Source organism: Lathamus discolor, chromosome 7 (assembly GCF_037157495.1).
Source record: "Lathamus discolor isolate bLatDis1 chromosome 7, bLatDis1.hap1, whole genome shotgun sequence".
Taxonomy (NCBI): domain Eukaryota; kingdom Metazoa; phylum Chordata; class Aves; order Psittaciformes; family Psittacidae; genus Lathamus; species Lathamus discolor.
The window spans coordinates 11031781-11056735 of record NC_088890.1 but is presented as its reverse complement, the minus strand read 5'-3'; the positions used below and the strand labels follow the sequence as shown (position 1 = coordinate 11056735).

The 24955-nt window shown below is 43.7% G+C and overlaps 2 protein-coding genes across 3 annotated transcripts in view; one reads left to right on the top strand and one right to left on the bottom strand.

The window, feature by feature from the left end:
• The first annotated feature begins 415 nt into the window (after positions 1 to 415).
• LOC136018148 (histone-lysine N-methyltransferase SETMAR) lies at positions 416 to 3577 on the top strand. The gene is made up of 2 exons (XM_065687111.1): positions 416 to 539; positions 2554 to 3577. Exons 1-2 carry the CDS (start codon positions 453 to 455, stop codon positions 3349 to 3351), a joined length of 885 nt encoding a protein of 294 aa, XP_065543183.1. The 5' UTR covers positions 416 to 452; the 3' UTR covers positions 3352 to 3577.
• Positions 3578 to 7131: 3554 nt separating this feature from the next.
• Positions 7132 to 24955, bottom strand: part of SUMF1 (sulfatase modifying factor 1) — a 37823-nt gene continuing 19999 nt past the window's right edge. Inside the window, exons 5-9 of one of the 2 annotated variants that reach the window (XM_065686904.1) lie at positions 22907 to 23029; positions 22201 to 22315; positions 21164 to 21277; positions 10659 to 10718; positions 7132 to 8067 (exon numbers count right to left, since the gene is read on the bottom strand). In XM_065686904.1, the coding sequence (XP_065542976.1) occupies positions 7957 to 8067; positions 10659 to 10718; positions 21164 to 21277; positions 22201 to 22315; positions 22907 to 23029 (523 nt within the window). In that variant the 3' untranslated portion in view covers positions 7132 to 7956. Of the gene's footprint in view, positions 8068 to 10658; positions 10719 to 12926; positions 13311 to 21163; positions 21278 to 22200; positions 22316 to 22906; positions 23030 to 24955 lie in introns of those variants that run through there. The other variant, XM_065686903.1, reaches the window with a different exon arrangement.

Genomic DNA, 24955 nt, shown 5'->3' with positions numbered 1-24955 from the left:
TAAAACTACTCGGGTTTGAGTACTTCTACACACTTCAAACAAACCCGCGCAGGTTTCTGGAAGAGCTGTCCCATCATTGAGAGTGACGCGGGGTGGTAGCACCACTGCCAGGAGTGACCTGGGGCGACAGCCCAGCCAGCTTCCCCCAGCCCCTGGCCAAGTGCAGCCGCCTGCCACCGGCGCTCGGGGACGCAGAGCTCCCCTCGCCGCGCCGCGCTGCGCGCACAGCAGCGTTCCGGCTTCGCCCCAGCCTCGCTGAGGTAAGGACCCCACAACATGGCGGCTTCACACCAAACCTGAGGCGAGCACGCGACACCCCACCCCCGCAGGCCGCCCTAAGTTACCACGGCGCCTGCGCGCCAGCCGCGGAACGTCACCGCCGCTACCCAATCAGAGAGAGGGTTGGGTCCCGAGAGCCAATCCCCGAAGGGTCAGGGGACGCAGTCAGGGTGATGGCGGCGGGGACGGACCTGAGCAGAGGGCTGGAGCCGGTGGCTGTGGTGCTATGGCCGCCCTCGGAGGCCCCGCCGGCCTTTCAGGTAGGGGCGGGGGCCGCGGCCGTCCCGGGAACCGGGGTGGTGGGGAGGAAGAAGGGAAGGAGGAGCGGCCTGGCGCGCCTTAGAGAGCCGGTTTCCTGGTCCGTGCCCTCGGCTAGCCTGCCTCGGCCCCCTCCGGGAGCGCCCGGCGGGGAGGGCTGTGGGGCCCCGTGCGCCTCCGCCACCAGCTCGCGGTTCTGGTGTTATGAAGTCCTTGTTCTTAGCCGTGCGCTTTGGTTACGTATATATGCAGTTTTCTCTCGAGTTGTGGTTTTTTGTAGGTTTTAATCGCGCGGTTAAGAATGTCACCCTTTAGGAGGAACAGAGTTCCTGTGCTGCAGGGTGTTAGCATCGGCTGTAGACTGAAACTAGACTCGGAGTCAAAAGCTGACAGGCTTGGCAGACACTTTTTGCTGCACAGCCATCTGGAATGGCTCACAAGGAAGGGTATAATTTAGAAATACAGAACGATCAAGAATGTTTTGGGGTGAAGGGACCTTAAAGCTCATCCAGTTCCAAACCCTGACACAGGCAGGGACACCTTCCACCAGAGCAGGTTGCTCCAAGCCCCACCCAACCTGGCCTTGAACACTGCCAGGGATGGGGCAGCCACAGCTGCTCTGGGCACCCTGTGCCAGGGCCTCAGCACCCTCACAGGGAAGAATTTCTTCCTTTTATGTAACAAAAAAATCTACCCTCTTTCAGTTCAAAGTCATTCCCCCTTTTCCTAGACTTAAAAGTTTTTTTCATACTTTCTCAGGCATAGACCAGCTTCTGCTGTGTTCTGTATTATTTGTGGTAGGTCCCAAATGCGTTTCCTCGAAGTACACCTTATTGCCATGGAGTTTGCTTCTCTGATACTAGAGAGTCTTTAGAAAACAGAATGAAGAAGCTTCTAGAAAGGCTGAGGAAAAAGTAAATGTGTAATCCAGGGAGACCTTAATCTTCCTAAATTGCATGGTTCAGGGATGTTTTACAGAAAGAGGAAAGCTTGTAGTCAGTGAATGGGAGAAGACACAAACGGATAAGGGATTATTAAACTTGCTTTTGGATAAAACTAAATGTTTGAGAAAGCTGATGCTTATGAAAACAGAAACTTCCAATTAACTGGCATGTTTAACAACACCCAGAAGGTACCAGACATGAGTTACTGTGAAGTGTAATATTTAGTAACACCACATACACCAGGATTCTAAATAAAGCTTTAGAAGCTGAATCCAGAGACGGAAGTAAAAATATACATGTAGCTGTCTTTATATTTTGGTTTTCAAATTTAGCAAAGTTTCTATCAGTTTGCATTTTGCAATAGTCCATGGTTCCATAATCATTCACCTGCTGGGGGCGTTAGTGTAATTCTGATAATCTGATTTTCAGTTGGGTTGCTTGAAGTGAACCACATCTATCCCCACAGCCAGAATTGAGGATGAAGCAAACAGCATCTCATATCAGTTCTGCCCTGATAACAGAGTAGTTAGCTCAGCTGCTTTGTAAAGATGTAGAGGTGTGCTAGCACGCTGCCATTGTCACTTTCTCGTACAACATCTTGAAGAGATAAATTGGAAGTATCTTCAACAAAAATGGGCATTTGAAATTCTGTAAGTTAAAATAGCTGTAGACTAACCTTATAAATAGCTTATTGAGCACTTTGAAGGGGGGAAATTACTTTTAAGTTACTTTGCTATTACCATAAATAAAATTCATATCTACTAAACTAGATCCAATCAGTTGATGTGTTCTTCCTGCTAAGAAGTACCACTTTTTCTGGCTAGTAGAATAGTTTGAGGAATTGGGTCACTAAGAGACTATTGATTCTTTTTCAGTTTATATGGACTGATTTGCATTCTTTCAAGTCATTTAGAAAAGTTAGACTTGTAGTTAGAAGTTTACAAGCAAACAAGTGTTCATGAGTTCAGTTCAGAGATCAGGCGCTGCCGAACACAAGCTTCTTAAAAATTGGATAGCTCTGTGGAAAGAAGCATTGAGGGTGATGAGGATTTGACTCTTGTTCTTTTCACAGTACAGCCCAGACAACGTAGCTGGAGCAGATGGAGACATTGATCCCACTGAAATCACCTTTCCAGGATGTTCCTGTCATACCAGCTCCTGTGTGGTTCACGTGTGTTCGTGCCTTTGCCGTGGTGCAAATTACAACAGTTTGCGCCTGAGGCCTACAGAGGAAGAGGAGGAGTACGCCAGGCCTATTTTTGAGTGCAATGCCATGTGCCGCTGTGGTGAATCCTGTCCAAACAGGGTTGTTCAGAGGGGTTTGCAGTTCAGGCTTGAGGTGTTCAAGACTGAGAAGAAAGGGTGGGGTCTCCGTACGCTGGAATTCATAGCTAAAGGAAGATTTGTCTGTGAATATGCTGGTGAAGTTTTAGGCTTTAATGAGGCATGTAGAAGAACTCAGGCCCAGACATCAAAGGATTCAAACTATATTATAGCAGTAAGGGAGCACCTACATAATGGTGAGATAATGGAGACCTTTGTTGACCCTATGTATATAGGTAATGTAGGCAGGTTCCTGAATCATTCCTGTGAACCCAATTTATTTATGGTGCCAGTTCGAGTTGACTCAATGGTGCCTAGACTGGCACTTTTTGCAGCTACAGACATTTCTGCTGGAGAGGAACTTTCATTTGATTATTCTGGAAGATTCTATAATTTACCAGTAACTGACAAAGAACAAAAATCCTTAGAGGAAGACAACAAACTGAGGAAACCTTGCTACTGTGGTTCCCGCACATGTGCTTCCTTCTTACCTTGGGACAGCTCCCTCTTTTCCTCACCAAATGCTTGTTCAGGGAGTTCTCCATAGGTTTTCAGGCTGTAAGCATACCTAACGAGTATGATTTTCTCTAGCAGTTAAATTGCAGTTAACTAAAACTGTGTATTCCACCAAGAAAGCACTTGGTTTTGAGCAATAACTAAAAGTCAAGATGCTGAGAATAACTTCATGCAACATCCAGAGACTGTTTCTGAGGTGGGTGCCATGAGGGAGTACTAGAGCTTCAGGATGTTCCACAATAAAGCCAGGCCTGATATTTGTTTGTTTGGTGTTCTTTTTCCTGTTTTCTTCCGACAGCTTGCTATATGTTAGAGCAGCTCTCTCGGTTTGTACCTTTTATAAGGAATGAACTTGAACACTGGTACACTGAAAGGATATATGGTAAGAAGAAGAAACCTTGGTGAAAACTGCACAAAGAGAGTGCGATGAGACACTGGAATGGGTTTCCTAGGGAAGCTGTGAATGCTCCATCCCTGGCAGTGTTCAGGGTCAGGTTGGACAGAGCCTTGGGTGAGATGGTGTCCTGGGTTTACCAGGAGCCGTTTAACAGATGGTTTAGTGTGAGGTGTCGCTGCGCATGGCAGGGGAGTTGGGACTGGATGATCTTGAGGTCCTTTCCAAACCTGGCTATTCTATGATTCTATGATTGAAGAATCTTGACATTTAACAGAAAGGCAGGAGGTTTCTTAAATCCTATGCAAAGAAATTACTTTCTTTAAATTATTTGCTATAAATTGTTTGTTCCAGATAACATAAATAACTGATTACTGATGTAAAAGATTTTGTCCGGAAAGATCAGATTGAATACTTACACCCCAGCCTCCAGCCCCCCCGCCCTTTTCCACCTCCAGTCACATCCAGCTGCACGCCAAAAACAGGTTTTGATTGACTGGTTCAAGTTCATTACCATTTAGCTTTTGTGTAAATCCTGCAGTTCTGGAGGCTCCAAGTATGGTCAACCTGTCTTTTTGGATGACATCTATCCCAAAGCTCATCTAGTAAGATTTCTGCAGTAATAGCAAGCAGTATGTCCATGTTACTTTCCAGCATTGTTATTACACAGTCAGGAAGCAGATTCAGACTCTCCAGTCTTAAGTGGTATGATGGTTATCCTGACTTCTGATAGAAGGAAAGGATAGATGGAAAGAAGGAAATAGATAAATGCATGTGAACAACAGATTTGTCTTCTTACCTTGTTGAATGGGTGGCAATTACACAAGTGTTCCTTTCAGCTACTAACTGGTTTGTTTTCACAATTCTTACAGAGCCGGACAGCATTAAGCAAGGCTTGTCCCTCCCCATCAGAGGGAGGTCATTGCGTCTTCTTTCAGTAGTGCTTGTGGTGGTCTAACACAGGTATGCTGCTTTAATGAGGATCCCCTTATGCCAGGGATACACAAGGGCACTTGCTGGATGAGGTATGCCCTGCAACTGTGTGTTACTTCACTTCCTTTCTATAAAGGTCAAATTAAGGAAGCTTCAAACAGGGTTGTTTTGAATCCCCCCCCAGCTTTGACAGGAACCTGCAGTGCTGCTGTTTACAATCATGCACAGTGTGATGTCGGTGGCACAAATCCCTGGGGGTTATTTGCTCTGCACAGTTTGATCTTTTAACTGTACCCATGACCTTTGACAGGGTTTCAGCTGCCTGTCAAAAGTAGTTTACTACTAATGGCTGAGTGGCCATTATCTTTATTCCTTGCCTGGTTAAGGTGCCTGCTTCCACAGAGCCATTCTCCAGATCCCAGCACTTGGAATACGTGCTGCTTGGAGTGCAGGGTTTCTTGTTCTTTGTGGAGACTTACCTGGTTTTCTTCTCCTAAAGGGCACTATGCCAGTCACTTCCAGCCTGCAGGACTGGAAAGCTGGGAGCAGATGATCCAATCTACTTCCTCTGTCCCTCCTGGAAAAAGTTTCAAGACTAGTTTTACACCATCTGCATTCCTCGTTTTCAGGAGGGCGGCACGGTTTGTTTGTTAGCTTCCTGTTATGAATATGTACTTGGCATGATTGTGAGTAGTTAAGGAAGTGTAGATTCACAAAAAAAAACAAACCCAAAACACAAAACCCCAAACACCGTTAGCAATATCTAGCCCTTGCATCACTAGCCTTAAACCAGAGAATACTGCTAAGCCATCTGTCTCTGCAATCAAACCCTTGCTGTCCAAGCCAGCTGATGCTGTTTGCAGCAAGTAAAGCAAATAATCACTTACCTGGTCAGGACAAGCTTCCACAGTGTGGAACAAGAGAGCCATTGTTGAAAAACAGCCAGCCATATGAAAGGCTTTGCAAGAACATTAAATAATATGTTGTCATTGAGTTTTAAACCATCACAGCAGCTGTTAATGGCCTTTTTCACAGAGCACGTGCATTGCGCTTTGAACTGCCTTAGCACTACAGCTGCCCTGGGCTGTAGTGCTAATGCTTTATCTGCTAAAGAAAAAAATCACCTAAAAAGGAACTGGAAGAGAAACCAGACCCTTGTTTGTATCTGCTGAATTTCTGATCACTTTTTCCTTCAGGTTCCTTTCAGTTTCAGAGTCCTAATCTACCTCTCCATAGTTCAGTGTTTTCACACTGAATCCAACCCAGTGGCTCTAAGGACTGCGAGACTGGTGAAATCCTTCTTTCTACTTGCAGAGTGCAGTAATGATTACCAATATTTCAATACTCACTAGAGTTTGGAGATTTATTTTCTTACTGAAAGCTGGTCACATTAATTCAAAGATGTTCAATGAAAGACCTTATAGTAAAACACAGAAGCCATTACCCTAACAAAGGCAGGGTGAATGGGACACATTCCACCATCTCCACAGGCAAACAGGAAGATTTTCTCCCACATGCCAACAGCAGCACAATGATGACATACCTGATGGTGATCATGAAACTGTTTACTTGAATTCATAATAATTTTTTCAATTGTATCTATCTTTTTCTAGGATTTCTTTTCCAGAAAAAAAAAACAAAACAAGTCCAGTCAAAGTCTTTCATAAAGTATATTCCTTCTTGTGGCAAAGACATGCCTCTTAGAAAGATAAAGATAAAATCTTTCACTATTCCTCACAGTAAAATAGATGGTTGGAATGCATAGATTTTAATGAAACATTTCGTTTAAAGCCATCCTTATCACACAAAATACTTGCCACAGTTTTTATCATGCTTATGTGAGTGCCAGGTCATAGCAGTGCATTCTGAAGTTTTCCCCCCCTGCACTTGCAAGAATTGCCTTTACCCCCCACCAGAGGCTAGTATTTGCCGAAGAGCTCCCAAGATGTTCTCCAGTGTCTTCTTTTCAGCATGGAGCACTGGCAGAGAAGGAGGTGGCAAGTGATGGGTTTGTATTAACCCCAGGTTGCATTAAACCCAACCCCCATTTACTGCAGAAAACACAATGCTGGGAGGGATACATCAGTGCCAAAGTTGTTAATGTGCAGTGTTTTTCACACATTAAAAGCCAGCAGGACAGCCCAGTTATTCTCAGTTTACATGTGGGCAGCGCTGCAGCCTTAAAGAGGGCAGGGACCTGTTTGTAAGGCCAGTCCTGCTGCTCCTACAGCCTTACTGCAGAGGCAGCTTCTTCCATCTGCACTTGGAGCAAGCAATGGCCCAGCAGAGAAATACAACCAGATACTGTGTCCTGGAGTTGATGGCAGTGCAAAACACTTCGTGAAAGCCATGAAATACATTCAGATCCCCTAACAAGGTGGCTCTCGCTGGTCCTACTTCCCTCCCTGCTAAAATTTCCTTTTAAGTGCAATTTATTAACAGAACAGTTTCAAAACTTACCTTATTAGGCCTTAGGGCTCACAGTTATGTTGCCATCTTTTCACTTTAATAATCTTTATTCAAGTAGAATCATTTGTTAGCTTCAGTTTATAATGATGCCATTTTTGCAATTTGTAAGTCCCCAGAATAAGCCTATAGCACATCCAAGAAATTCAGGGGAAACTGACAGTGTTTTTCCATCAGTAAAAGTCTTCAGCAAAAATAAATGCATGAAGTTTTAATCAAATATGTACAACATTTCTAATTACCATCACCCTGAAGATTAGCATCCCTCAGTTGCAGAAGGCACTTCATAAAGAGGAGCAAGTATCTCACCAGAAAAAGCACATTTCTGGACTGATTTCCACTGCAACAGGAACATAACAGCACAGCTGCACTAACTGCCTGTGGGGACAGCTCTCTGCAAGTCCTCCCTCTTCACTCCTTCAGTTGTCCTTTAAAGCTGTATAGAATTATGAAGTCCTTGTTTATTGGATTTGAGTGTAGAAATTCAGAACTATGCAGAAATAAAACTATTTAATAAAGAACTCCTCTAAAATCGCTGTTAATTGACCTTGAAAAACACAACTGGTGTACTTCTGCTCAGTTTTGTGCTGGTTACCTCCAGAATACTTGTGCTAAAATCAACAGAATTCACTGATAAGAAGTTTGGTCAGGATAAAAGTCCAGGCTATGTTCCCCAAAAATAAATACATAAAGGTTCTTCAAGCAGTGTTGAGTAGCGCTGGATTCTTTTTCCTCAGCAGGAAGTTTTAGTGTCATCAGCAAGTGCTACTCCACGTGTCTCTTCTTCCTTGCGTGAAATTCAGCCCTTGCTGTCTCGGTGTGACACCGTAGTGTACTCTGTAGTCACTGTAGCTCCGGCAAGGTATCTGCTGCACAGCGGAATCCCAGGTTGGAAGCGGAGCTGTCGGGAGTGTTTTGACTACGGGCTGCACAGCGATACCTGTAGCAGTAAGACTGCGGAGAAAGAGGAGAACAAGTGAACTTCAGAGCATTCACAGCTTGTGCTTCTGTAAGGGTTTGTTAGATTGATGCAGCAAATCATTTCAAACAACAGGTCAGTGAACTGATACAGATCAAAGTCACTGTGTTAGAAATAAGGGGAATACCACTACATACAGAGGCCAGCTGCAGCTGATAGAAAAGGTAGTTTGAATGGCAAAGCATCTGATAACATGTCAACTAATAATAATCCTGCCCTGAGAAATGGATAGAACCACCATTCTGCTCCTCAGTGGAGAGCACATCTCCATGCCCTGATCTGTGTATCTGCTTCCTAAGGAATGACTGTAAACTGACAGGTACTGGCATGTGTCAAAAAACATCTCGGTGAAAGATGCATTCAATTGCATTTTAGATACTCGTGGTAGAGCCTTTGAGCCCTGAATGGGCTGCAATCACACAGCAGCCACGTCATAGGAAATGAAAGGAGGAACAACCATTGCTCTTTTATTTCTTGAAGTGAGAAGGGAGCACAAGATTACGCACAGGACTTGTCCTCACACCCATCGCACACAGCATTTGATCCTACTGGTGCGTGTCAGTAGGAAATGCCTCTGTGCTTTCATTCCCACAGTTGCTTGTCTTGTGCTTGTAGGATTTGATACTTCAGTGACAGACCAATTTAGAACAAAAATGTCATAAGATCCACAAAAGGACTGCTGCAGGGTGCTTTGTACCAGTTATTTTAAGAAAGGCTGCTAGCCAAATGAACCTAAAAAGGACAAGGTCAGACATCTTTACAGACCGGTACAGACCCTGGTGTGTAACATGTTTTGTATGTCTCCTGGCTGTGCAGATCTGGCCATGTCTTGGGGCATGTGAATATACTTAACACTCATTGAAAAAAGGAAAACCTGCTATGCACTGTGCTGCAGATCCTCAACTGTCCGGCATTAGGAATGGTGGTTTCCAAACTGCAGAACCAACCCATCTAAGATGTTTGCTGCTGTAAGTCAGACTGAGCACCCAGAAACAGTTACCTATCATGCCATGGAAGGACAGGCACACTGGTAATTTCACTAATGAAGTGCTGAGGTAGCACAGACTGTGTGTTTATGTAGCAGCTCCAGTCTAATCCAAGCTCTGCCCCATTTTGACATTACTTCAAAAGACCTGGCTCAGCAGTTTTGTTCCTATTCTCCTGCAGGTTCCTGGCCTCTGACAGAAAACCGCACCACTTCCAGAAAGGCCGGTTCAGCTGCAGACTTCTAGCACGGCTGAGTTAAAAAGCAAACATGGTTTTCCCCTTCCCTTTTGCGGGAGGCGTGGAGGAGCAGAGAACAGGGAGAAGAAGGTAGTTTTTCTCCTTTATCCCAGATCCACTTCAGGACTTTGGGTACAGCTACCAAACAAATCAATTCATACAACTACATGGACGGTGACACTTGAAGCAGCTCTGTCATCAAGGGAATACCATCACTGATGTTTATCTCCATGAGTTAACAGTATCTCCATGTAAGGAGATTCACCAGCAGTTCCTCACAAGCTCTTCCATATGGGTGCAGAGCCAGAGAGCAGCTTTTGTCCTGAACAAGCACAGTGCATGCTATCTCACACTGCAGAGGTCTATCCTAACCCTCAACAGGACACCATAGGATTCACAGGCTGAACTATTTTGAACATAAAAGTAGCTGCTAAGCATACATGTAAGAAGGTGTGACTTCAGCCTTTGTCAGCTCTGAGAGGGAAAGGAGCAATAGCACAGATAGCTTAGTGGGAACAGATTTTTAGACACCTAATAAAGAGCCCTTGTACTAATAGTATTCAGTGGGGGTTCTGTCATGATACACAGCCTAGTTTTATCACCTCAGAAAAAAAAAGACTAGGACAGACCACAATCTTCACAACCCTTTAAAATGGGTCACATTATTCATCACTGAAGAGTCTTATTCCAGTGTTAATTTAATCAAAACTGCTAATTAACATCTGACATTGATTTCACCTAAGGAGGAAATCAGTGTAGAAAATGGGATCTCGTTGTAGAAAATGTAATCTAATTACGAGGATGAGTTGCCAGCTGCAGGCTTTGAAAGGGAAGAGCAGGACAGCTTTAATGAAAAAGGAGATGCACAAAGAGCATTTCTTCCAGCACCGTGTGAACACAGTTTAAAAGCTGAGTTATGTCAGGAACAGCCATTGCACTGTGGTGGTACACAAACCTTTCAGAAACCATTTCAAGGGTGCTATTGACTAAGCTGAAACATTCATCTCCTTCTGCAAACCTGATATCCTGAGTCATTCCCCAAAAGTCACATCCATACTTTCTGTTCTTACAAGTATCACTCAAGCACTATAATGAAACAAGCACTAGAAGCATACAAAAATTCCAACTTCTAAATCTAAAAAAGCGCCATGCTGGGTAAATCAGCTTGTTTAATTCCAAGCTCACAAAAAAAGAAGTCCTTAGGAACATTAGGTACTGCTTTTCCTTAAGTTGCGTGGAACCCCTCAACAAGCTGTTGGGAAACTGTCAGAAGATTATTTTATTGCCACGTCCTTCTAGAAAAAAGATCAACATGAAAATACCACAGGCCTTTCCACATTACCTTATGGCACATATAGGATCCACCCTTCTTCACTCTGTCTGTCCCTGATGAGGGCCCTTTCTGTGGAGGAGAGAACACTGGTTAAGTATTCAGGGAGAAACAATTGCTAATTACAAGTTAAGGGGTAAAAAGCGGTAACAATAGGGAGGAGCAGCCATCAATACTCAAGGTAAGCAAATGTCAGCTCTGTCTGAACCAGAAAGCTTGAAATAATGACACTGTAGAGGACTTGCAGACAGTGACTGTGCTCCCTCCCACTGCTGCATGGATTTCACATTCGAGTTGATGCCCACTGGCCCAGAGTGCCTTGTTTCTGTAGAGCACCTGGCCATATGCTGCAAAAAACACAGTGGCAAGTGTGAGAGAGCACTGATCTGAACACAGGTAGCTTTTCTACTATCAGACTTTTCCTAAAGAGAGACGAGGAAGTTTTCACGTGCTGGCCTGCACATGTAGTGCAATCCATGATTCTCATCAGTTCCACTGCTTTGAAACAAAGCCACAGACACCCTTAGGACTCCAAATTGAACACAGGGAACTTCCACTTTTCCAAATGCAGCTACACTACTTGGTGGCCCATTGCAGTGAGGGGCTGCAGTGCCCAACATGTGGCGCTTATTCTCATGGGGGTCCAAACTCCAGTCAGTGCACCAGTTAGTGACTGTGCAAGACTTTCTGTATCATCTCTCAGTCATTAGGAACTATATTTGTTATTACGTGGGATCGTGACAGCTAAAAAGGCCTGCAGAAAGCACTGCAGTTATGAGCAACATTTCCATAATTGCACATACATTTGCAGTGTAATATATGTGATTTGTTTGAAGTGCTTATGAAATTGGCCCTCAGATTGTTTTAACAAGGTTATTTCACTCTTCTTTTTCAATTCCAACTCCAAAGGATGGCCTAATAGTTCAAGGAGATAGCTGGGCTTCCTTGATACGCGCTCTTTTGCTAGCTTTGATGCGTATTTATTACGCAGGTGAACAATTCTCTCACTTCATTCCTTTTAGGTGTGAAAGTCACCTCCACGTCTGTCTAATGCTTAGAAACTACTGCTGTACTTGGTGTTTCCATTGTTGATACCAAACAAACATGCTTCCGTGCTTGCTGCACTCCACGTACATTGGGAAACTGCTTTTAGGAAGGAGCTGCAAAAACATATGTCCTCTGGAAGTGACAAACAAGACCAAGGAAATAAATTGTGTTTTATTAGTTAACTGGCAAGCCCAGCCTAGAAGTTAGTGCTGCCATTAAGAATCCTCTCACAGTTGTAAGAAACCCCATTTGCATGCATTTCTATTTCCGTACATGTTACAGCAGTGCACAACCAAAACATTTTATCATGTCCAAGCCTCCAATAAAGAATTTCTCACTTAGGGTACAAGCTGTGGTTACTTCACTGGTTGGCAGGGTGTATAAATCCAGTCTGTATTCCTAGACAAAACCTTACCAGAAGCATTTGTGGAATATAGGAAAAAAAAATGAGCTGAGATGTTCACCTCTACCTGTATCCATAAATACAGGTTACAAGAAAGGCACCCAGCCCAGTTTTTAGCAGCTAGGAAAAAGAGTTCATTGCTACAGAGTATGTAAATGATATGAAATAGTATGTCATAATATATAAGTCATGGGGACTGTAAGAAAGCCCTGAAAGTTCACACAGGTACTACAGAAGCTACTGACAGCATCCACTAAGTTTGCTTTGTGATTCTACATATAGAAAGCTTACCATAGGGGAACTTCAGCAGCTTCATGTTTATTTGACCTACTATTGCATTTAACAGCCTACAAATACTCAGGGAAAACCACACCCAGAGCAGTGTTTGCTTGTTTCCAAGCCAGGATGCTCCTCCGTGAGACAGGCTTACTCCTTTCCTAAGGCCTCTGGAAATTGTCATCACAAAACTTGCATGTAGATGCAGAGATCCCCACTCTAAGATAAGGCCCTAGCAAGCACAATCAGCTCTAACAGCCTGTTAATCTCATTTTAAGGGAAGCCAGCATAGAGCCAGCCAGAAGAAAACTGACCTAAAAAAAGTCACAAGAGAACAAGACAAAACAGAACAATGGAGCTGTTTGAGCAGGATTTCCCATTAAAAGCCATAATGCAAATACTGAGCAGCAATCCTTGCTATCAGCTCCAAAGTAGCTTTTCTAAATGAAGAGGAGCATGCTAATTTGGGATTAGGAGGTTTCTTGTCCAGCCATAAGACTATTGTATGTTTCAGCAATTGTAAGGGGATATATTGAAGCAGCATGTCAACTAAAGACCATGGTAATTGCATAAGCTCTTTTTATTAATTACAAATATCTTCTACCAGGCAAAAATTGAGTATCAAAGGTTATTTGGTAACAAAACCCAAGTCAAAGTGACACACATATACATACCCCCAGGCTCTGAAGCAAGATTACAGCACTTAAACACTTTACGACCCGCAAAACTCTGATATTCTCCAATAATCTATTCTGTTACAGAACATTATCCTCTTTGATAGATAATTCTTTAAAATCTCTGAAGGCAAAAAGTTTACCATAAAGCAACTGGCAAAGTTCTCTGAAAAGCAGTAAATCACTAGGCACTAGCTGGAGAAACCATTCCTGCCTGTTTGACAGCTGTCTATGGGCTTGCAGTTGCTGTTTCCCTGTCTTGACCTGCAATTTAGCAAAGGAAAAGATACAAAGAGTTTGAGATAACCAGATTTCACCATAGATGGATCCAGCTACTTGCATATGTACAAAGTCAGACGCACAAGTAACTATGCAAGAGACCAGCTAGACTGATACCCTTCTCAACTCATGACTGCACTCAAATTAATTCAAGACAGGTTGGAAAAGAGCCACAGCTCCTCAAAGGCAGGGGACAGTGCATTCAGTTCTCCTTCCTAGTGTCAAAAAAGCAGCTGACAAAACTTTCTCATTTGAAGGCTAGAGTTAAAATTAGAACCATAATGTTGAACATAGCAGGCAGTGATTATTCTTTCATTCAATATGTATCTCAGCTTCACCATAAAAGGTACCATATCCACCAGGTCCCCAGCAAAGACATGAGATGACCTGAGAGCAACCAAAATAACGAGAATAAGACATTCTCATTCCACACTCATGAGCATCCCCCATCACCACTGACAGTGCTTTGTACCTCTATCACAGCTCTGCCCACCCAAAGAGAATGTTGTGTTGGAACTGAGCATTGCATTTCCTCTCTAATGGTTTGCTTTTGCAACCTGTGCACAACCCCTACTTAGCGCTGGGGACCAAAGACCTCAAAGTCCTCAAGATCATCTCCCAGCACCCCAGCAGCCATGGGCTGTACTTGCACTCTTTTACTTCAGAGCCCTGTACTGCAAGCTCCCAGCGAGTTCACAGCTCAGTCACTGTGGTAAAGCTCAGGACCAGCAGCTGCCCTGCCCCTGTACTGCCCAATGTCTCAGTTTTATCTTCTTTTCTCCGCCTCTGCCTTACTGGAGAGGCCTCATACATGTCACGTGCAGGAAGAAGCCACCCGGACTATTCTCTTTGCACATGAAGTTGAATGATTTTGGCAGGTAGGTAGAAGGGTGCTGCAGCTCTTTGGTCTACTTGTAGCATGAACCATCTCTTATCCAAAATAAGGCTCTGTTCCTGGGTCCAGACAGAGATAAAGGAAGAAGCCAAGTCCCTACAGACAAACTGGAATAAGAGATTTCAATTTCTTGAAAGGCATTAAGATCTACCCTTACCAGCGACACGCTGCTTCTGATGCTGTATACAAGGACTTCATACATGCCCTCCTGACCAGAGTCCTCTTCTCTGGATGGTCTGTCTCCTACCTACATCACTTGCTTGAAGTTTCTCTTGTTTCACAAAGAAAGTGAGCAGCCCTTACATCTACAGACAAAAATGGGAACTCATTCCTGTCAGAGTTCCTGCTGCTTAAAGAGTACTGAAGAAAAATCACAACCAACCCCCCCAAAATTACCCTACTTGGTCTTCAACAGGCTTCAGGTATGGTATCCCAAAAAGACAGTATCTCGCCCACTCAACAGCTTTTCCAGAATGATGCATTCTTTTAACACACTTGGTAAGAGTGTAGAAACATCACTAGCTTTGGCCAGACAATGTTACAGCTTAATATCACATATTTCTAATAACTAAAGAAGAGAAAGCCTGCAATGTTAGTATTTGCTCATGCTTCTATCTTCATTCTAGATAAAAGAAGCCTGCTTTGATTGTGCTTACTCATAACAAATAATAATCAGAGCGTGGCAATTAAGGTCACATTTGATTAAAACAATGTTATTCCATCCAACAATATTGTTTTATGCCATTATCTGGAGAAGCGCACCATCTGGTACTGAAGCAGAAGGCCATTTGCTGTCTGTATGTAAAGAGCCAGGGCTGTCCCAGACTTTGATCCCAGGCTTAAAGCACAGCATTTACTGTATGTTTACAACATAATGTTGTAACAGACATACGATAGTCTGATTGAATAATGGAGTGCTTGTGCATTTAGTTACCAAAGCTTCTTATTAGAATACATCTTAGAAGCTTTATTTTTTTAAGTGAAAACACAGTTGTATTTCTTTCATTACATCACACAAATGCTTTCTGAAGTTGCATCACCATTTCCTATGCACAGTCAGCTACGTGACCACCCTGTTCTGAGCTAAATCAGTTTTCAAACAGAGAACTGCTGGTCAGAAGAACCTATGCACTGTATACAAAACAAGCTGAGCTGGAAGTCACCACAATTAAAATGGCCCCATAAAGGGATTGTGGCTTGACTGATCTCACATGCACTCGGCTACTGTCTGCCAAATGATCAATTACATTTAGAAACAAAACCAAACAACAACCAACCCTCGTGCTTCCCAGCCCTGGTGCACCACAGAGCAGATGCAGGGTGCACCAAAGAATCGTTTTTGTGAGTTTGTCTTAAACTGTGGGGTTTTTCCACTCATGAGATAAATCAGCGCAGGAGCGCTTCCTCCTGACGGCAGCAGTGCTCTGGCTGCTCACCCACTGCCACTGCTGGAGGAGCCCAAGTACCAGTTTTATGTTTTCTCAAGTGGATTTTATCATTCCCTCCAACCCGAGTCTGACCACATAAAAACCGCTCCACATACATGATTAAGACATGCTGCAAGACTGTCTTTGTACTGCTGTGTAGCCCCACTCAGTGCAACTCCAAGATGTCTTCAAGTGAAAGCAAGATAATTCCTGAGAGCAGCAAGAAGACTGCTAGCTCCTTGATCTCCCAGCAGTCACCCACGTGAAGAATCCCCAAAATGCACGATGGGTGCTGGAGAACAGCCATGGCACGTACAGTCTGGCACCATAAATCTCAACGCACAAAGTTCTGCTCAGAAAGCAGTCAGTGAACAGAGAATATAGACAAGAACTATGCTGCGAGGTGAGGGGAATGGAAGAGCAGGTCACAAGTGAGAGACACTATTGCTCTTGAAATGCAGACAATTCAGGACTTATACCCAAGTGTAAAAAAGTTTCCCACAGACAGCTGTTTTAGATTGGGCTTATTCTGGTTTCTGTTCTGGATTCCTGGTACGAGATTTCAATTGCAGTATCCTGCTGCACTAAGTCAATGTCACTGGCTTACATGCTTCCCATTTTTTTCCTGGGACAGTAAAAAGATCTCACACGAAATCAAGGGGCCATTCACCATGTTCCATATGGTATGTAAGTTCATACACAAGTCGTGACCAAAAACCATGCCAAATACAATATTGTTTATTTACTTTCACAAACAGTCCCTCAGTACAGTACAGTAACCTCCACTGATCCTGTGTGCTCCTAAAATGGGGAGACTTGCATTGCTCAAGTCAAAAATGAACAGGGACATTTGCAGCTCACTGCACACATCTGACAAGAAGTGGAACTCAGAACACAAGCCACTTGCTCCTTATGCTTTGAACAAGCCATTGCTACTATACAAATAAGTGAATTGCAACAGCTGAAGAGACTTTTATAGAAAGCTCTGTACAAGCAAGTCTCCAGTTCTACCGATGCTCTGCTCTTAAAGTTATAATGCCTTCCAATGCCACTAACTTGGAAGTTCTGGCTGCAGTTCTAAACCTCGCTATTGCTGACAGTGTCCCATGTTTCTGATACCTTACAGCTTGTAACTGCAAGGACACAGTACCAAGCTCTGCACTCCAGCTACTTGCTGAGCTGCATAGAGATCTTTCAAGTTTGTTTCTTTGGCTTCAACACTTACAAGCACAGGTCCTGCACCAGGTCAGGAAGAGGAAGAACACTCTTTCATTGTTAGAATGCAACTTAAATCTGGTACCTTAAAAAGTAGTGAACAACTTGGAGAGCACTTTCAGGTGTCACAGTTTATTTTTGCTTTTGGTAATTATTTGTGAAAGCAAAATGATCAGATACAAGCTCCCATCCATTCCTTGTACCCAACCCACAGCGTGCCCCAAACCTCGCCAGCACAGGCATTATGTTAAATATGTTAAAAAACTTTCACTAAGCTCTGACCCTCTAGAAGAATTCCTCGTCTTGTAGACAAAAAGAACACATCCTATATATAGGTTACACCGACTTGTACTCTAGAGAGACTGAAAAGATTGGCTCTGATAGATGTGGTGCTAATCATTTTTAATGTCTCAGAAGATACTGCAGCCTGGCTATTTTGGGACACCTTTTCACATTAGGAGATTCAGTTTCCTTCCCCATTTAATCAGAAAAACCCTTTGGAATTCACTTTGAAGTGCTCTGCCTCACTAGATTCTGACAATTAGTTTCCATCTGAAAAAAAACCCAAACCTAAAAGCATCATTGTTAACACCTAATTTTTAAATACTTTCTGAAGTGTCTGCAAACTGTTTATGCCGAGTTTAAAACCTAAGGAAACTCATAGCCACTTAAAAGAAAGTGAAATTCACACCATTACCTGAATTCAGCACCGAAGCACTGCTGCATGGAAACTGTGAACACAGAAGTGTCTCATTCAAATAAGTCACTCTAATGAAGGTGTACCACTGCAGTACTCATTACTGTGAGAGTGGTGAGGCACCAGTACAAGCTGCCTGAGGAAGTTGTGGCTGCCCTGTCCCTGGCAGTGTCCAAGGCCAGGCTGGATGGGCTTGGAGCAACCTGGTCTAGTGGAAGGTGTCCCTGCCTGTGGCAGGGGGTTGGAACTGGATGAGCCTTAAGGTCCCTTCCAACACAAACATTTTACTGTTTTTAATCCCCTCCAAGCATCACACCACAGTATCTGTGCTTCAGCAAGATGCACAATTCCAGCCAGCTGGATTTTATGTGACTTGGAAAAGTTAGAAAGGCTGATACAGGCAGAGAAATCTATTTTCTTTTTAAAACAAAATAAGATGGATTTTACTAGCACCAACGGCAGGAAATGGATTAGCTGAAAGCTACAGTTTGGATGAAGACTCCTGGAGGTTCTTTCTGTTATGAACACAATAAACTGCATGTAGATTAGTCATTTCATGCCTTTCACCTACAAAACCCAGCCATCTTGCATGAAAAAAAACAAAAACAAAAACAAAAACCTTAAAACTTTGCCATTGATGAGGGTCCTGGGTTCAGCAGCAGCAGTCATTCTTCTCCTTCTTAGTAGCTGGTGCAGCGCTGTGGTTTTGACTTTCAGCCTGGGAACAGTGCTGATAACGCCAATGTTTTAGTTACTGCTCAAATGTTCAGTCTGACCAAGGACTTTCTGAGCCTCATGCTCTGCCAGGGAGGAGGGCAAGCTGGGAGGAAGCAGAGGCAGGACACCTGACCCAAAGTAGCCAAAGAGGTATTCCATACCACAGCACGTCATGCCCAGGATGTAACAGAGAGTTACCCGGAAGGGCTAGGGACTGCGGGGTTGGGCTAGGTATCGGTCGGTGCTCGGTCAGGCTGGGTATTATTGGTTGGCAGCTGGTATTGCATTCTCTTCCCTTGTTATTTCCCTTATCATTATTATTATTGGTGGTAGCAGTAGTGGTTTGTGTTATACCTTAGATACTAAACTGTTCTCAACCCATGGGAGTTACTTTCTTTCGGTTCTCCTTCCCATCCCTCCAGGAGTGTGGAGAAGAAAAAGGTGGGAGTGAGACTGAGTGGCTGATTTATGGCTGACTGGGTTTAAACCACGACAATGATGCAGAGCCTTTAAGATCTATCTGTTTAAATAAGTAATGCACATTACATTATGGTACCCCATGGACAAAACCAAACAAAAACTAGAACATAGCTAGATGCAATAGGACCCAGATCTGTGAACTTCAAGTTCACAGCATCACAAGTGGTTTTATTCTCCAGACTTGGCCTAGTTACATTTAGTTTTGTTTCCCAGCATTGTCACTTCTTGCTAGGGAAGAAGACTTGTGCAGAGCTGTGCATTTTCCCTGCCCTGAGAGATCACAGTACAAACAAGTAGCCAGATCTGACTGAAGTAGCTGTCAGACTGCAAAACAGATAAACAAGAACAGGGACAGCTGCAATGTGGTACCAACAGCCAGAAGAGTGTTCCCTCCCAGCCCCCTGATGTTCTTTGTCTCTGCAAGGGTGTGGATGGGCACAGGATCTTTCTCTTCCTCTCCAGCTACACAGCACAGCAGTGCTTTGGCTCCAGGCACTGAAGTGAAGCTTCAGTAGCAAGGGGGTTAAAGCAGGAGCTTCCCTGGTACAAACCATGGTGACCACATAGTCTGGAATGGGGAGCTCAGCATTGCCCACTCTCCTCCTCATACCCAACTTACAAGGCTGCAATCAAGCCAATAGTCTATCCTGCTGTGCAAAGTTTGCTAGTTTTATTGTTCTTCACTTCCACTTAAATTTACATTCTGGTAGCTACTCATGACTTCATCTTTAGAAACGCTGCTCTTAAACTGCCCTTGTTTCAACTCAAAAGGTATGGAAAAAAATTATCCTTAACTGCATATAAAAAACCCACCAGAATGGAAACAGGGCTGCAAGTCAGCCGATGCTTCTCTCCTAATCAATCAGTATACAAACAGGGAAAAACCTCTGAAGAATTAGTCTGAACGCTGAGTGTAAGTTCTGTCTAAATTTCAGCTGTGTATGTACGCAAGCAGTGAGTCAATGTTGGGAAAAGATAGGAGGGGTTATACATTCATGAGACAATTCCTGCAATACAGCTTTCCATTACTGCAGAATCACAGAAACTGGCCAAGAATTCTGACTGCTGTGAAACACTCAAATCACATCATATCTATTGTGCAATGTGTGGAAAAGGTAGCAAATGGAGACAGAACACAGCCAAGGTCCCAAAGGAAAAGAAGGTTCTTCAGCCATTGCTAGACCACTCAAACTGCCTAGCAACAGAAGTTGGAGAATAGTCCATCCTATTTTAAAATCAAACAACAAAAAAGCTATAGTCCCAAGCACTTCAGTTACTTGGGACAATGCAGTTAGTGCACTGTCTGACACAGAGCTGAAGCCATTAGAAAAACCTGTGGTTTCTTACTGGGATATGGCCAACTTGAAATTGGCCAGTGTGGTTGGTATGGGTTAGGAGGTCTCCAGATGCTCCATCAATGGAGGGAACTGCTGGTACAGATCTAGAACAATCTAGACCCCAAGGGGAGTCTGACTTCCCTTGCTAGACAGATCCTCTGGGAAGAACAGCAGAATGTCAGACTCTGCAAGGTACAAAACAGCAGCAAAGTTTTAGCAAGTTCCTCAAGCTACTTCCAACAGCTGACACAAACGCCTCCAGTTACGTGCAGCACAGCAAAGAAAGGCTACACAGATCGTGAGAGACCACAGCACGGGGATACACAAATCCTGCAGCAGAGCTCCTGCCCCATGAGGTTTAACGGGCTTTCTCACTGCAGGTAACTGTGCCTGAAGAAAACAAGCTCGGTGAAAGCAGAGCAGTGCACTTCTCAGACATATTTGTCCTGGATAAATGAGAGAGCAGGAGATATAAAGCTAGAACTTGAATCTGCTGAGAGATACTGCATGAGAAGCCCCTACACAAGGCTTACCCTGCAGGACCTCTTTCTCTGCCTGCCACAAAGAAAACGAAAGATTAAGCTCTCAAAGCCTGGGAAGCTGCTTTTGCCCTGAACTTCAGCTTTATGACATGTGGAGTTTTAAAGGAGCTAGTAGAAACCATAAACATAATACATAATGGTTTGTCAAATGTTTGGGAGAGACATGAGGGGGAAGTAATACAGCTTGTAGCAACATAAAGAGAGAAACTTCCTTTTTCTGGGGGAAGTAATTCCACTGCATTGGCAAATTCCTGATCTATGTAATATGATGGCAGTCGGGAAGCACGCAACTGCTGACCAGTTCTGGATGCCTGTCCTGCCCGACAAAAAGCAAGTAAAATTGCACTACAGCACTACAGTTCCAGTGCTGATGGCTTGTGGTGTGGTACTTCCTAACTCACTAGAACACAGCCCATCCCACCGCAGGCGCAGCAGAGTGGAGCAAAGAGCAGTAGGTTTTCAATAGCAACCAGGTCAGAGCAGCAAGAGGGAATTCTGTACTTCATGTGATGCCGGTAAAACACTTACAGGGTTGTGAACTTCATCTGTTGAATGACGAACAGCCCACCAGTCAGATGTCCATTCCCAGGCATTCCCTACAATGTTGTACAAGCCATATCCATTGGGAGGAAATGCAGTGACCTACATGAGACAGGGAACACGGTGCCAGTTCTGTAACCACTCAATTTGAAATACTGTTTTTAACCCTGACCACCAGTCTGCAGAAGCTGCATTTGTCTTGAATAGGAGCTTCTGCCTTCATAGCTCAAAAGCAGACACCAAATCAGTAGTGCAGAACTGTAACATTTTTACATAATTCATTTAAATAAAACAGAATGAAAGAATGAATCATTATCACCCTCTATGTTCTCAGCATCACATTTCTACTATGGCACACAGCAGCTTCTCACTGCCTCTAAATAGAGAGGCACTGTTTGATCAGCTGACACAGACCTGAACACAGCTTTACTGATCTGACCTCCATGCCCATGCTTACAACTTCCAGATTGCCCTTCCCATAAACAAAAAAGCAAGGGCAGCTGTCACCTTATGTGTATACAGACTTCTCTGCTGATGAAGATTTTGGACTTGCTTTAGCTACCATTTAATACTTCATTCACATTCCTGATTGCCTTTAAAATCCCACTCCATTGTTCGCCATACCAGACAGACTCAACCTTTCCAAAACAGGAAGTGTAATTTCTTTTAAACTGTTGATGATTTTTTGTGCTATGGGAGCAACTACCAAAAAAAAAAAAAAGAGGGTTCAAAGACTTGCCAAGCCAAAAGTGCAAGCAGAAAGTAATTGTTTCTGACTATAAACTGTTTGGAAAAAGGGAAAAGAGGTCATTTTGAGAGGAGCTGAAAGTTAAAATGAGAGTAATCTTTACTTTCAACTAGTTTTTAAAAAGTGTCCCTTGATAATACTCAAGCCTACAGTGAAATACACTGGTGAAAGAGCACAGGAACAGAAAACAGCCATAGTTCATAGTGTTGAACACAGACCTTAATTTTAGGAAGACTAAGTTCCTTTCCATGGGATTAGTTCACTGAGACACACTTACAGGAGCAGTTCCTTTGTATCCATCTTCTGCAGTGTTGTTAGTCGGGAAAGTTCCCTGCCAGATGTTGGCATAATGTTGACCTTTTGGCTGAAGCTTATTGCCCCATGGGAAAAGCCTATCAAAAGACATACAGCAGAAGAGTTGTCAGACACTCTTTTGTCTTTAAATAAAATAAGAAGGGCTCTACAATGAGAGTTCATACACAAAGGAGGGAATGGCAGTGCTGCCCTGTGCAGTATGCAGCCCAGGACACAGGATGGAGAAGATATAAGACTGTTATTCACCTCGTCTTCCTGTCTCCCCAGCCCATAGTCAGGTAAAAGGGGGCTTCTGTGGCCTTAGAGCTGCTGTGCAGTGATGTTGTTATTTACTTCTTTAGCTCTTTGCAGCTCATTTGGCTGTGGCACCTTTCACGCCCTGCAACAGCAACAGTCCTGTGTCTTCGGCATTCTGTCACATGCCCGCTCTCTTGGGCTCTCTGCATTCTCCTCCCATTAGTGAGTTCAGATTACAATCTATCATTTAGGTATTTAGGGAAACTCAATTGCCAAAAGGAATCTGTTCAGGCCAAGTCTGTTATATTTACCACAGCTGTGCATACTACACAAGAAAAAGACATTAAGGGTAATAAGAGCCCACACACCTCTTCCTTATCTAGTAAATACCAGTTTTAAACATTGATCAGGGACACATTGGTGAGAGGTACCTATTTTCCAGGCCCCCACGACAGCTGTATTCCCATTCAGCCTCAGTTGGTAACCGCTTCCCTGCCCATGTGCAGAATGCCACAGCATCATTCCAGGAAACATGAAGAACTGGATGATTCATTCTAGGGAGCAAAATAAACAGGACAAGATCATCAGCAGAAATAGGCAATCTCACACCTATACAGCACAAACACCTTCTGAAACTGGTTAAGAGATGTCTACAAAGGACTGTGAGCCAGAGAGGCTGTCAGTCCAGTGAGGAAGTTCACAGTTCAGTTACAGCTGGAGAAGGTATTAGATTACTTTTACAGAAAAGCTATTTAAAGGAAGGCATCAAGATGCTGGAACGGAAACGCAGCCATCAGAGAAAAACAAGGAAGAGAAAGAGATTAACTTCTGTTTGTCTCACCATGCTTTTACATGCAGCTCTCTACAGGTGACTTTTGCAGCTTGTGCTTTCTCATGGTCTCACCTCAGAAACCTGCTGTACCCAGGAGCCAGCAGAGAACTATTGATACACTGGCTTTTGTGGAAACATAGGTGCTCAGAGCCTCAAAGGAAGACAGCACAAGTCTGCATCATTGCTACTCCTTGCCAGGCTAATTTAACAATACATTAACAAGAAGCCAGGATCCTCTATAAGGAAATGTAGATTGCAATGTAACGGTGAATGCTCTTCACTTCCCTGTGCGCTATTCTCTTTGCTGTCAGTTGTGGGGCTTTTGAGCGAGAAGTGAGATGAGAAAGAGGCCTTACTCTCAGCTACACCATCTTTTGCAGCACCCAATCCAGGAAACAGGGAACTGCAGAAATTTACCAAGAAAGTATTACTCTTTGGGTGTTTCAAGCAGTTCATGGCTTACACAAAAGCTCCAATCTTTCCTTTGGTTTGGATCCAGGATTGCCCTTACAATCCGGATCTCTTTTTCCAGAAAAAGACAGAAAAAAATACCAAGTCATTCTTGTCACAAGGATCCAAGCCTGTAATAGACCAAGATATTTCAAAAGCTGAAGGTACAGGTTCAAAGACAGACATGGTGGACTTCCCATTAACTTGTTTAACAAGCCAGCATTGGTCCTTTACATTACTTTCACATGGCAAGCTCACTAGCGCTTGTGCCAGGCTAGGTTTGCACCATACAAGACCAGATTTACATGGCAGGCTTCCAGCTCCCATCTGCTGACTGTGACCTGAATTTCTGTCTCCCCCTAACAGTGCCTCCTGATATTATCTCTATTTTTGCCTCAGATAATTCTTTCAATGCCCTTGGAGAACAGACAACGGACTCGTTACTAAGCAGTTCAGCCATCAGAGATGTTACACTAACATAGCCCTGTCCTTAGAGGACTCAAAAACATGCCATCATCTACCAGATCTAGGGTAGAGTCTGACTTCATTTCAAACAGCAGCTTTGGAACTTTTTCTAGTTGATTAAGGCAGCTAGGCAATCTCACTGACACCAGCCTAGAGAGAGCAAGAGTTGCAATGTAAGAGGTCCCAAATGAAGACGGTCACATCCGGGTAAGCACAGAGTAACACAGTCAATGGAACAACAGCCTTTGACATGTGCAGCCCAGGGCTAGTTCTGCAGTATCCATACAAATCACCCAAGAATAATGAAACCTCTTGATTTTCTAGGCAAAGAATCCATTCCACTTCCAAATGGAAAGAGACTGCATAAAGACATGGGTCAGCAAGTTGCAGGGTTCATGCTAGCAAAGCATGGCACTAACTGTAGGCGATTAAGTACAGTTTTACAGATTATTTATGACTTCCAGATAAAGACATAACCGATTTCCCACAATAATCACCCCACAAAGCATACAATAAAAAGCGCAAAGCTTTCCTGTCTTCTGCTGCCAGAGAGAGGCCTCCAAATCCCAGATGGAGGACACACTACACGGACCCCTAGAGTACGCATGCAGCTAGTATTTAGTCTTCCTCTCCAAAACCAGATCTACACTGAACGCTCTAAAGTTCCTGACCCTCTGAAGATGCACTCTGCTTCACTGCTGCTATAGGAACATTAATAGAAAACACACTGGAG

Coding starts and splice junctions, on each gene's coding strand:
- LOC136018148 (XM_065687111.1), top strand. CDS start 453: ATGGCGGCGGGGACGGACCTGAGCAGAGGGCTGGAGCCGGTGGCTGTG. Junction 540..2,553: donor AGGCCCCGCCGGCCTTTCAG/GTAGGGGCGGGG, acceptor TTCTTTTCACAG/TACAGCCCAGACAACGTAGC.